Below are 13,578 nucleotides of genomic sequence, written 5' to 3' on the forward strand. Positions count from 1 at the left end.
CTATGTAACAGATACTTTAAAAATTAAAAAAAAAACCACATTTAATTTGACCCTTCAAGCTACAGGTCATGTTTTAGCAGTGAAGTAGAAAATAACTCCTTTAAAAAAAACTTCTCTGGAGAGAGTGTTTTTAAATCAGATGTTTATAACTTTCAGTTAGTTTTTTTGTGGCTGAAAATAATGTATGTCACTCTGTGATATTGTGATATAATAATTACATGTTTGGTCTTCATTCCCTTTCCCAGCACAAGAGCTTCTAAAACGCTTGTAATTTCCTGTGTTATAAGGGTATCTTTTGTTAAAATATTTGGTCTTCGTCTTCAGTTCTAAGACCCTTGGAATCTCCAGAATGATAAGAGAGTCTCATAAGATGACTCTAGGGTCTCTAGAGAATTGTCGGGTGTGGAAAACCCACATATTTGGTGCCAGAAGTAGAAATAGATCGTAGTACTCCTAAAATGTCTCATGTCTGCACACTAAAACAATTTAAAATACAATTTCCTACAAATGAAGAGTTTCAATGAGTTTTGAACCTATTCGTTCAAAATATATATAAAATGTGACGCTGTCTGATTAGTTTGCAAAAACACTGACATCAGGAAAGATGGAAATTCCCAAGCCTAACTGTAACGAAAACCTTTGTATGTTTTGATAGATGAGATTGAAAAACGCATGTTGAGCTATAGGGACTGCAGTCAATATTGCACTTCTGTTTGGAGCTACGAGTCTTCGTGAGCTCTTTTTCAGCTATAATAAGTATTATGTATATATATTAATAAGTATTATTATAGGACTGGACTTCAATTTAGGACTGGACCTGTAAATCACACAAGTAATAAAATATATTAATCATATTATTCTTCCTAAAATATCCTTCTTTAATTTTTAATGAGAACAAAAAGGGTTTTTTTGTATCATTAACAAATAAAATTTTAAAGTGTTTTTAAGGTATTGTTTTTCATCTTTAGCTCAGTTGTTGTTTCTATTTTGGTGTACTTTAGAATGTATCTTCTTAAAACAAGAACATTTTATTAATGGTACATTTAGAGCCACTGACCTAGAGTAGGCTCTGCTGTTATACACGTCATTCTTTATCACAATCACGTGTTTCTACCTCTGTCTTCCCTGCTAGACAGTGTTCTCTCCCTAAGGGCAGGGGCATTTCTTTGAACTGCCTCCTCCAGCATGATTTCTGGAATATGGTAGATGTTTGATAAGATTTGTTAAGCAAATGAATAAATGCAATGTCTGTTCCTTCCCATCCATCTTTGAGACATCCATTTAGAGAATCCTCTCTCTGAAATGGATAGATGATTTGTCCTCCATTCCCATGAGATGAAAGTCAGACTCTTAGCACGTGATATTTAAGAAGAGTGTGCACTCCGATTCACCCCACCTATCCAGCTCTACTCCCCTCCATGCAGCTGTGTTCTAGACATGCTCGGTGCTTCCCCAAACTACTCCTGTATCTCCAAACTTCGACATGTTTTTCTATTCCTCTACCTGGAAGCACCTTCCACCCATCTCTGCCAGTTAAAATCAAATTTAATCATCAAGATCCTGTTTTCTTCCGTCAGAATTAATTGCCTTCTCCTCTGTGTACCCATTGAACTTTGTTTTAATTTCTATTATAGCCCTTATCACATTCTGATGTAAGTTATTTTTATTTTATATTTATTTATTTATTTTGGCCGTGCTGGGTGGCATGCAGAATCTTAGTTCCCTGACCAGGGATCGAACCCATGCCCCCTGCATCGGGAGCGTGGAGTCTGATGTGAGTTACATTTATCTTATATGTCTCTTGTCATGTGAGTTTCTTGAGAGCAGGAGCTCTGGATTATTCATTTTATAACCCTTCATACCTAATAATCTGCTTTACAAATTGGTAATCCATAATATGATTTTAATACACTCACGGGTTTATTCATCCTTTATGCAAACATTTATTACATGCATAGAAGGTACAAGGCACGATGACAGGCTCTAGGTATATTAAAAAAAATATATATATGTGATATTCTCTTGTCTATAGATGGTATGCCTTGTGAGGGGACAGTCATAGAAATGTTACCGAGCAAGGGCTCTCTGCCCAGTGCACATAGAAGCCAATATCAGGGCTCAAATCTGTCTCCCCAGTCTGGGGTTCAGTCAAACCTTCATGTGTTAGGTGAGGAGGGCTGGTATGCAGAATCACTGGCAGGGCACGTTCTGATTGGAGGGCTTTGGAAAATGGCCATTTGTGGTAAGGTGTGGTAAAGGGGGCTTCAGCACTGGGTCTTCCTGGACGATGGACCCTTCGCCTCTGAAAGGGATCCCGTGTTCAGGTTCTGGTCATGTCCTGGTCCTTTGGTTCCATGGCCGGGGGAGGGGATGGGTAGAAATTTTGGTTCTAGGTGTTACTTGAGGACAAAATTTTCTCCTCTGTGCATGCTTGGCCTGCATGACTTGCAGTTTTGTTCTTCTGTCTTTGAAAAGTAATTCAGTAACTTGTTAGAAACAGGGTAGGGCCAGTTTGGGCTGGTTCTGCGGTTACCTGAACAACTGTTTCATGAGTGTAAAATGCTTTCTATGGGCCAGTAGTTCAACTGGGAGTATAGACGTGAGAAATACTTAATGCTTCAAAGAGGAGGCAGTATTTGAGTTGAGCCTTTAAGGAACAGGCCTTAACAGTTTGTCAGGCAAAGTAGGGAGAAGGGAAGAAAGAACTTCTCAGGAAAAGTGCACACAATTGGGCACAGTGCTTAAGGAATTACCAGCAACTCAGGGCAGCCTAGGGTACGTGACTGGAGTAGCTGACTGGAGTGCACCCATTTCAACAAACATTGTTGAACACCTAGTAGATGCTGCTCACTTTTCTAGCATGAGTGACTGCATCAGGAACAAAAGAGCTAAAAACCCCAGGCTTCATATTTATATTCTAGTTGCTAGTGAGAGAGAACAAGATCATTAAAATATGTAGTCTGTCTGGAGCCTGTGCTCCGCAACGGGAGAGGCCACAACAGTGAGAGGCCCGCGTACCACAAAAAAAAAAAAAAAAAAATGTAGTCTGTCAGATGGTAGGTGCCATGGGGAAAATAAAGCAGGGAAGGGGGGCAGAGTGAGGTGTATAAGGGAAGGCCTCCCTGAGAAGTTGACTTTTGAGTAGCCCTGATGGATAGTAGCCTATTTCCAGCCTTTTGCTCCTATAAACATGCCTTTTATATTTTAAGTTTTATCTGTGTATTAAGTACTCTTTTTCAGGTTTTCGAGATCCTCTGGCTAACCTTGAATAAATAGCAATAATACCTAAACTCAAGTGAGAGAACAGGACAAATGGACCACACCTTCATTTTCATCCAGAAAGAGTAGAAGAGATTTGCCCGGGAGACGGGAGAACTTTTCAAGTCCCAAGGTGACCTGAGCTGCTGCTATCTTGAAAAGGTGCAGTAGTTGAGATGCCCAGCAGCACCAGTCAGAAAATGCTGCCCGTAATGCCTCTTCAGCCTCACGTGGGAGGCTCTCCACAGTGATTATCCTGACACAGTTCATAACGCAGTGAAAAAAACAATTGCCATTTCATACCCACTCATTTATTTCATTTGGGGTTCAAGGAGTGTGCTAGATACCGGAAGAGAAAAAGTGGCCAGAGACTGAACTGGCTGAGCAGTGTCAGCCGTCTTCCACTCACCCCGGTGTCCTAGACAGCAGCTCTTTGTTGCTGTCTTCCTAATGATCCCTTACACGCATTTGTATTGGAACAGCTAGGTATATTATGGAATGGCATTCAAAATCTCCATCAAATTTTAAGGAAAAAACGTGAGATGGCGAAGAAACATGCTAGAGGACTGCTCTGTCCTCTGCCCTCTGATTCCTCAGGGATGTTTGTTCCTTCTCTGCCATTAAAATGACACTGGAAAATAGGCTGGGGTTGAAATGAACTCTTTAACTTCTGTTGCTAAAAGCAGTATATATTATTTTTCTCATGATTCAGCAGTGTCTTCCTTTAAGAACACCTATCATAAAAACTTAGTAAAATAGGTGTATTACAGAAAACTTAACGTTTATCGATTTTCTTTAAGTTAAGAGTTCTCCAAATAGAATGCTTATTTACATACTGTTTTCTATTTGACTCAAGTGGTTCAAGTGTGATAAATAAACCAGAGCACTGGGAATTGTTTCAAGTTGATGAACAACCAGAAATTAGGATAAAATAATTCATGGATTATAGTATACCGAATACTATTATGGTAATACAAAATGCAACTTACATAGTAAATTTTAAGCTGTAAGTATCGCACAGGAGGTGTATTTTGGGTTATTAACCAACAGAAGCATGCCTGACCAGTTTCACGGAGAGCTGGTGGACTTAGGTCTTCTCTGACTTAAATAGTCGAAGGCTGGGCTTCCCTGGTGGCGCAGTGATTGAGAGTTCGCCTGCTGATGCAGGGGATGCGGGTTCGTGCCCCGGTCCGGGAAGATCCCACATGCCGCAGAGCGGCTGGGCCCGTGAGCCATGGCTGCTGAGCGTGCGCATCCGGAACCTGTGCTCCGCAACGGGAGAGGGAAGAAAAGAGAGGGCTGCGTACCGCAAAAAAAAAAAAAAAAAAATAGTCGAAAGCTGTTTATCATTTGTCTTAGTGATCAAAAATACTTATTTTAACTTTATTTTGAATTGCCTGTGGTAAAATATCTTTTGATAGTTAATTTCATGCAAGATCCAGTTTCTGCTGTGTCAAAGGTGGCACATTATTAGTATGGTAAGATAAGTTTACTTAAATATATTACGAATTTAAGCTCAGCAAAGGAAGGAATGTTTACTTTCACAGATGCTTATCCATCTTATCTAAAGCAGTGCCCATTAATAGATGTCCAGTAAATATCTATTGAATGAATAATTATGGTATATCCTGATATGAAAGTGTATTCACTTAATTTTTGACTCTATCAAACTTTTATGTTGTTACCCAATTAACGAGACATTTAAAAATATAAATTACTAGATACTATATTTTCTTTTTTTTTCGCGGTACGCGGGCCTCTCACTGCTGTGGCCTCTCCCGTTGTGGAGCACAGACTCTGGACGCACAGGCCCAGCAGCCATGGCTCACGGGCCCAGCCGCTCCACGGCATGTGGGATACTCCCGGACCGGGGCACGAACCTGTGTCCCCTGCATCGGCAGGCGGACTCCTAACCACTGCGCCACCAGGGAAGCCCGATACTATATTTTCTGATAATGATTTATCCAGTGGATACAATATTCACCTGCCTCACACTCTGGTTTCTTCTGTGTGTGCATCTTTGTACACTCATTTAGTTTTGTACTTTAACCTTCATTTTATTCCTTTTCAAAAACTGATTAGAAAATGCCTTATTTAATGTCAGAGGAAAAGTTAAATAAGAGGTATGCATATTGTTTTTCTTTTTTTGTCTGGTAAAGGGGAAATGAAGTTCCTACAAAGAAATTAGGTCATTTTGAGTCCCTAAAATTTACCAAGCCAGAAAGCTAGTTTTCAGAATAAAGACAAAAGATCCTGTGTTTAATATTCTATCTTAGTATATTTATTTTTAAGGACTAGACAACTTATAAAATGTTCAGATTTTGTTAAAGTATTTGATTATCAGCATGGCTTTGAATATTGGAGGAATATCTTTTTTAATAAGTGTTACTATATTGCTAGGAGACGTGGTAAGGAGCGTAAGTAGATTTTGAAAACTATTTTGAAAATTTTAGCTTCCATCAGATGACTGTTTTGCTGTGGCTATTTTCTACCTGCTGTTCCCAGAAGAGCCTACCTCTGGAGAGCAAAGTGCTGCACTACAGTACAATTCCTTCCATAAATACTATCCCCCTAATGTCTTCCTTCCTTTTATGGTTTGTTAGCATTTTATGCATCTGGACATAGTGATGAGTGATTGACCACTAAATAAACTATTTGTCCTCCAAAACAAGTATTTTAAGAGCCGGAGTCACTTTGGCAGAAAAAATATTTTGTTTATCTTACTGAAAGGACTTTTCCCTCACAGCATTCAAAGCACATATAATAATAATGTCTCTCTCACTTTTATCTTTCTTACTTTTTACTCTACTGTATTTCCTCATATGTTCTATTTTGATTCCCTCTGTAGAGATGAGTCATCTTGGGTTTCAAGAGTTTCAGTGATTGAGACTTCCCTGGCAGTTCAGTGGTTGAGACTTCACCTTCCAATGCAGGGGCTGTGGGTTCGATCCTTGGTCAGGGAGCTAAGATCCCACATGCCTCACGGCCAAAAAACCAAAACATAAAACAGAAGCAATATTGTAACAAACTCAATGAAGACTTTAAAAATGGTCCACATCAAAAAGAAAATCTTAAAAAAAAAAGGAGCTTAAGTGATTGACCAAACTAGGAGGACTCAGATTTAGGCCAGTGCTGGTTTTCAACTAACACTGCGATAATCATAGTTAATTTTTGTCTTCCTTTTTTTGTAGTGTATGGCAACACTGCTTATATTAATGACTGTTTCTGTTTGAGGGCTCAGGGAAGTTTCTTTCCCAACATGGCAAAATAAGTATGCCTTTCATAGGCAAGGTAGGAAGGGAGTGTTCAGAGAGCCCAGAATATTTGTAAACATTAATTTATTCTCAAATTTAATTAATTCTCAAATTTGTTTGCATCCTCTATGTCTAAGTACCACTCTCTCTTTTATTAATGATAATTATTATTAGTACTTCTTATCTTTATTTCATTACTTGCTTTAAAATAAGCCTTGTGGAAGTGATATTCTTGTTTATTCCATGACTTCTTCACTTGAAAATATCCTTCAACAGCACTTCTCAAGTAATGGTATGGTTGTATCTTATGTGTGAAAATTACCATTTAATTCTATTTTTATAGATGATTTTTATAATCATCCCACTTTTTAAAATATTGAGCAAATATTTGTTAAGTGCCTCCTAAGTGCCATATTCTATCTTTCCTTTCTCATGCTTGGCTTATAATAATGAGTGGACTGTTACTGTAGCCATCTCTATTTTAATGAACTACAAAGTTAGAGAAGATTTCTGTTAGCTATTTAAAACTCTTGTGTGTCTTTTTTCTTCCATCACCCTTGTGTTTAACTATCATTGTTTTTCTAAAAGACAACTAACCATAAACCAATTTAAATACAACTTACTAAAATATTATCCTCAAAGTAAACATTGCTATTTTGAGATCTTTTGCTCCTCAATAAATTCAAAGATATTAGCTTAATGTACCTTTATAAGCAACATTGCAAGAACAGATTGTGCTTGCTCTCCAGAGGCCAATTTTCTTTCCTTAGTTTAATAAAAACCTGGTCTTTATTCAATCTAATTACTTTTTATTGCATCTGGAATCATTTAAAATTACTATTGAAACATTAATAACTCCAACTTAAAAAAAAAACTTTAAAATCACAGAGTTAAAAGAAGACTAGAGTTTAGCACCATATTTCTTTGAGTAGCCCCTTCATTGACACAGGCTTTAATTGATGGACTGCTTTAGTTTGTAAGAGAGTAAGAAGTGAGAACAATTGGTGCTAACATAAATGTCAGCAATTAGCTGAACATTCTAATTAATTCCTCAAGCATTGCTGATAACTGTTATGTACTGGAAAGACATCCCTTTATTAAACTGTAGGCTAAGGAAATGTTACTAAGATGTGTTTTCTTCTCCTCAGTATTGTTGAAATTGTTGAATCTATTTCAACTTTTATGAGTTTATGTTTCAAAGCTGTTATTGAGAGGAACAAATCATAATAGAATTGAAATTGTAACAAATAAAATATTCTCTTAGGGTCGTTGCTAATTTGTGTGGAGAATAAATATCTTTTGATCCAAGATGCTCCTAAATACAAAGCAATGATTTTAATCAAATATTTTCTGAAAAAGAATCATTATATTGTCTTTACGAGTCAATTCACATGCTACTTGTGACAATAGTCATCTGATCATTTACTTAGTTGAAGTTTATAATATTGTAAGATACCTTGAAAAACAAGCTTTTTTCTTGTTGTATGAAGTACTAATCAGAAGATAGTGGGTTATTTTCTTTTCTTTTTTTTTTTTTTTTTTTTTGTGAGGTATGCGGACCTCTCACTGTTGTGGCCTCTCCGGTTGCGGAGAGCAGGCTCAGCGGCCCAGCCGCTCTGCGGCATGTGGGATCTTCCCGGACCGGGGCACGAACCCGTGTCCCCTGCATCGGCAGGCGGACTCTCAACCACTGTGCCACCAGGGAAGCCCAGTGGGTTATTTTCTACTCTTATATAATAAGGGACTTACATATAAGCCAACCCATTTTTTAAAAGTTGAATGTAATTTTACATATTTTGCTAGCCTTTGCAATCCTTTGATATATAAGACAAAGGACCAATAATAAGAATAGAACAAAGCCACGTTTTTCCTTTGAGCTCCTCTTTCTCATAGCCTACTCCACTGAAACCCATGATTCCCATTGGTATTTATCCTCATTTGTTGTCCTTTTTGGGAATCATCTGATTTACGCTTGTTCTCTCAAACCTATGGTTTTTATTTCTAACACAAAAGTCTTTTGAGAAATCTAATTTGGCACATTGTATGCTATCAGAATTCAAGTGTTATAGAACAATTTCATTTGCCTCTTTAAAATTGGAATTCAGCTTGAATTTCCTGTTCTTAATCTGCCATGAAGCACTCTAATTATTAGGGTAATGGCTGAATTTCCTTTCTGCTGGCAATGATACAAGAGTTCCTTTTTCCATTTCGGTTCTGGGAGGTGTCATGTTGTTGCCCATTAAATATGTGACAGCTGAGGTGTGAAATTCACTATATTGCTGTAAAAAATCCGTGTGAACACGTCTCTTTCTCTTCCTCACTTACCCCCTTCTGTATTGCCAGGATATTAACAGTGAATTTAAGTGATATTCATTAAACTCTGTTCTTATTTGTTTAAAACCCTAAAAAAAATTTAGCAGACTAGAGCATAAAGTATATCCTACAGTAAATTTATGAGACCCAGGAATACAAAAAATGGATGTGTGACTGTATATCATTATATTGCATAAGAAACATTTTATTCATACTAAAGTTGATAATCACCAATACATGTCACAATATATTTTCACTTTCCTTTAACATCCCTGAAGGCTTTATTTTAGATACATTTCAATTTGAAGGTTAGTGAAGGAGCGGCTGGGCCCGTGGGCCATGGCCGCTGAGCCTGCGCTTCCGGAGCCTGTGCTCCGCAACCGGAGAGGCCACGACAGTGAGAGGCCCGCGTACCATAAAAAAAAAAAAAAAAAAAAAAAGAAGAATGTTGAATTCTTTATAAAATGTAGTGCTAAGGCTATAGCAAACAGTAGATCACCAGACAGGCACCAGGCCCATAAGAGCCAGTACCATGAGGCTAGGAGCTTGGAACAGAGGTCAGGAATGGCAATAGGCCAGACCTCCAGGGAATAAATTAAAGAAACCAATCACTGTTTAGTCAATTTAGAGGGAGAAGCCTTTCAACCTAGGTGCAAAAAAAGTCAGGTAGTCTAGAAATTGTAAATGTCAGTAATCGTACTGCCAACATACTTGCTCAAGCCCTGGTCAATGAGAGCTCTGATGCAGAAGTTTCCTGCTACAGTAATAAGTGTAAATCCAACTCAGTTTGAAATCCATGATGGATGTAGACCATCTCCCCCTCCGTCCCCTGACTAGTCAATCCCAAGTGTACGTCTCAACATGACTGTACCTTCTGATATACACTCATAAGTGAATAAGGAAGATTCCTTACCTTAGAGTCAGCCTTAGTCTAACCCAACGTTTATTAAAGTGGGTTCTGTAGTTCCAGATTCTCTGTTAAAAAAAAAGAGTTCCATGATCCAATATATTTTGAAGTCCATATACTGTATGTTGCACTTTTAACATTTTTGTTCATTTCATTCATGGATTCATTTATTCAACAAAGATTTATTAAATTCATTCTGTGAGTCAGACATCCACTAGATGCTGGGGACAGGATGAGGAATAAGGTAGATATGGCCTACACTCTGAAATCTTAACAGTCTGAGTAGAACGACAGATAGTAAAAATAAGCAACTACGATGTAGTGTGGTAAGGACTGAAATAGGGGTGACCCAAGACTCAAAGGGAACATACAGCAAAGCCACCTAATTGGTCTAAAAAGGGTCCACAGGGGCTTTCTAAGAAGTATCATCTGTGCTAAAAACCTGAAGGTCAAGTAGAAGTTACACAGGAAAGGAACTTTTAGTCCCGGCAGCAGCAGTAATGATCACAACAAATAGATAAAGCTGGCATGTCATCTTGCTCTTTCTATCTGCCATATATTGTGCTAGATACTTTCCCAGGCCTTCTATCAGTGATATTTCTGGGTAGGTTTTATTATTTACTCAAAATCATATAGTTAATAAGTGGCAAGAACTAGAATTTGAATCCCGTATGGTCTGACTCCAAAGGGTTTTTTCCGCTACTCCACAAACTGCCTTTCAATGCAATTAACTGATTTTGATTAAATTTGTTTTGCTAAGGCAAAAAATGACTTGAGCGATATCTTAAGTTTGCTTTATCAGTGATTGTCATGTAGTATTTATTAGGGTTTTTTTTAATAAATCACATTTTATATTTTAATAATTGTGATAAAATTTAGCATTTGGGTAGAAGTCTCAGAAGTATATTATGGCACTGAGGTCTGAAGTTCACATTCCAAATAGTATCTTACACAGAGAAGGTACTCAAAACAACACGGTGGTAACTTCACATTTTACGTTGAATAAGTGGTAGCATAGTTTGAAAAGATAAGTTTGAACTCTTGTAAAGAAAGATGCTACTCACATTTTGGAAGTAATTTAATTCTCTGTACGACATGATCAGGATGGCCGTAGGATTTTTTATTTTTTAGACAGAGTATATGTAGAAGGTGAAGATATGAAATCGATCTCCTTAAAAAATGTCTGCACCTACCTATAACCAACAGCCTATATACACACATTTTTGGCAAGAATATTCATAGGTGATGTGAACTTCATATCTCATCATGTGTGGAGGTGCATAACATCAAGATAACTCACTATTAGTACTTTTGAAAATCCTGATCTAAAGGAGAGTCAGGTAAATAGTAGTAGGTAGACCTAAGAAAGTAAAATGGATTGCCCTAATCCTAGCAGAAATGTTCAGAATCCCATGGTTGCTTTTGCACCTAGTGATGGCAGATTGGGCCAGAAAGTGTAATTCACAGACCTGCTATAATTGGCCACACCAGCATGCCAGTCATCACCAAACTCACCATCAAAATTATTTTTAATGAATCTAAATATTGTATATAAAATACAAATATATTTTTTTTAATTTCTCCTTTTCACCTTCAGGGAGTTATTTTGAGGAGTGAAATGGTCACAAGGGAAATTACTGGAAGAAAAAAGAGAAGTAAAGAACCTGGATAATCTGTAAACTTGGATTAATTCCCAAACCGTTGTAATTTATATTGACATCAACAAAATACTATTGCTGACTGGAATTTCATTTACTTTTTTATTCATCTTAGGGAAAGCTGGATGGGGGTGAAAAAAGAAATGCTCTTGTGTTATATTTTATTCGTGATCAAATGTCAGTTTATTTTCTTACTATAAAATGTGTTGGTTTAACTTTAGGGACACCACGGTCCAGACCCTTACTCTTCAGCCTTCTGTTAAAGATGGACTTATTGTGTATGAAGACTCACCTTTGGTTAGTAATACAATTATATGAATATTCTCAAATGTATTTTTTTGAATGATAATTATATTTCAGCCTTTGAGGGTGAGAAATCTCCCATTGGTTCCAATATGTTTCAGTCTTAACTGGAAAACACTCATTCTTATGTCATTAGGAGAGTGGATATTTGAATGCAAATTACTGGGAAAATAACATGTTTTCTTATTCTGTTCTTCTCTCTCCAGAGTGAGAGATTTTGATATCCTCTAATGATTACTTTTCTATTCCAGAATTTTGAAAAAAGAAAGAAATTTGCTGTTTTCAGATGTACAGACTTCGAAATTAGATAATGCTTCTAGAATGTTTTAAAAAATGATTTTAATTAATAAAATATTCACCCAATGTTTTAGGCAGCTGAGAAGATCATTCCTCAGCTTCTCACATAAGACGCAAAGAAATCTGGCCTGCCAGGCACACCTCTCTGTGTAGATAACTCCTCGGCAGCAATGGCACAAATAAGCCACCATGAGAACCTCTGTGGTCCAGACCCCAGCGATGGGGGTCATTAGGACCTCCTGCCTGAATTCAATCAGATTGGACCTGCCTTTTCTGTGAACAAAGATGTGAAGGCTGGAGTTAGGAGTAGAAGCTACACGTTTTCTCTCTCTCTTTTTTTAAATTCAGCTTATTTTTACGCTAAAATTAAAAATCCTTATTCATTTTTTAGAATATGTAATAAAATATTTGTAGTAGAGAGAATCATCTGTGTCTTGATCTATATTTCCTTAAAATTATTTGCCAAAATTATGTAATGATAAAAGTTTATGATATGGTCCATTTTATATTTCTTATTATGTAAAAAAATAATCTTTGGGTTTACATTGAAATTCATTGACTATCTCCTCCTATGCACTCTTTACTTTTTTTTTTTTTTTTTTTTAATTTTTGGCCATGCTGCTCGGCTTGCAGGATCTCAGTTCCCCGACCAGGGATTTAACCCAGGCCATGGCAATGAAAGTACCAGGTCCTAATCACGAGGCCACCAGGAAACTCCCTCCTATCCACTCTTTAAAAATGTTTTTAAGGATTTTTCCGAACTTTTACCTTTCTTCTAATAATGTCACCACTTAGTCATCTAAGACCTGGAACTCTTTCTTATTTTCCCTTTCACTTCTTCCCATCTAATCAGTTGCCAAGGCTATAGATTATACCTCTGGAAAACTCTTCAGATCAATATAATGCTTTTTATTTCCATTTTTCTCCCATGCCTCCTTCCCTAAAATCAGGTCCTCACACCACTTTTTTACCAAATTGTTATGGTACTCCCCTGTTAGTCTATTCCGCATATTTCTACAGGATTAAATGTACTAACGTGTAGCTCCAAACTCCATTATTATCATGTCTGAACTCATAAATCTTTAATTACATCCTATTGTTTAGTGAGATAAAGCACATATTTTTTGGTCTGGCAGGCAACTTTTTAGTAGTAGAGGCCCAATCTACCCTTTCAGATCATATTCTCTCTTTTCTTACATTTAACGTCTGCTTCAGCCAAGATAGATATTCATATTCACTCTTCCCTCCGTGGGCTGCAGGATTTCTTGAGTTTGACCATTGATTTTCTTTGTCTTGACTACCCATCTCCTCACCATACATACTGATCTCTTAAAATCATACACTCTTTTAGAGCCATCACAAGTGCAATGTTCTGATATCCAGTATTGATTGTGATGTCTCACTCCTCTTAACCCCCATGGCACCTTAATTTCTCTATTCGTTATACTTGTTTTAATACTCCCCTACCCTGGGGTGTGAAATGTTGTGAATTCCGCCAACATAGGGATAATTATGAAGCTGAAGGAAAATGAAGTGCTTACTGCAGGGTTAGTAGTTTAGTAACTATGAGAAGCTTTTGGTAGAGATC

The 13,578-nt window shown here is 37.3% G+C and overlaps 1 protein-coding gene across 1 annotated transcript in view; it reads left to right on the forward strand.

The window, feature by feature from the left end:
• Positions 1 to 13,578, forward strand: part of VWA8 (von Willebrand factor A domain containing 8) — a 348,433-nt gene that overhangs the window by 187,195 nt on the left and 147,660 nt on the right. The window contains exon 22 of the mRNA XM_065896053.1: positions 11,612 to 11,687. Coding sequence (XP_065752125.1) covers positions 11,612 to 11,687 — 76 coding nt within the window. The remainder of the gene's footprint in view (positions 1 to 11,611; positions 11,688 to 13,578) is intronic.

The sequence above is a fragment of the Phocoena phocoena genome, chromosome 18, assembly GCF_963924675.1.
Source record: "Phocoena phocoena chromosome 18, mPhoPho1.1, whole genome shotgun sequence".
In the NCBI taxonomy this organism is placed as follows: domain Eukaryota; kingdom Metazoa; phylum Chordata; class Mammalia; order Artiodactyla; family Phocoenidae; genus Phocoena; species Phocoena phocoena.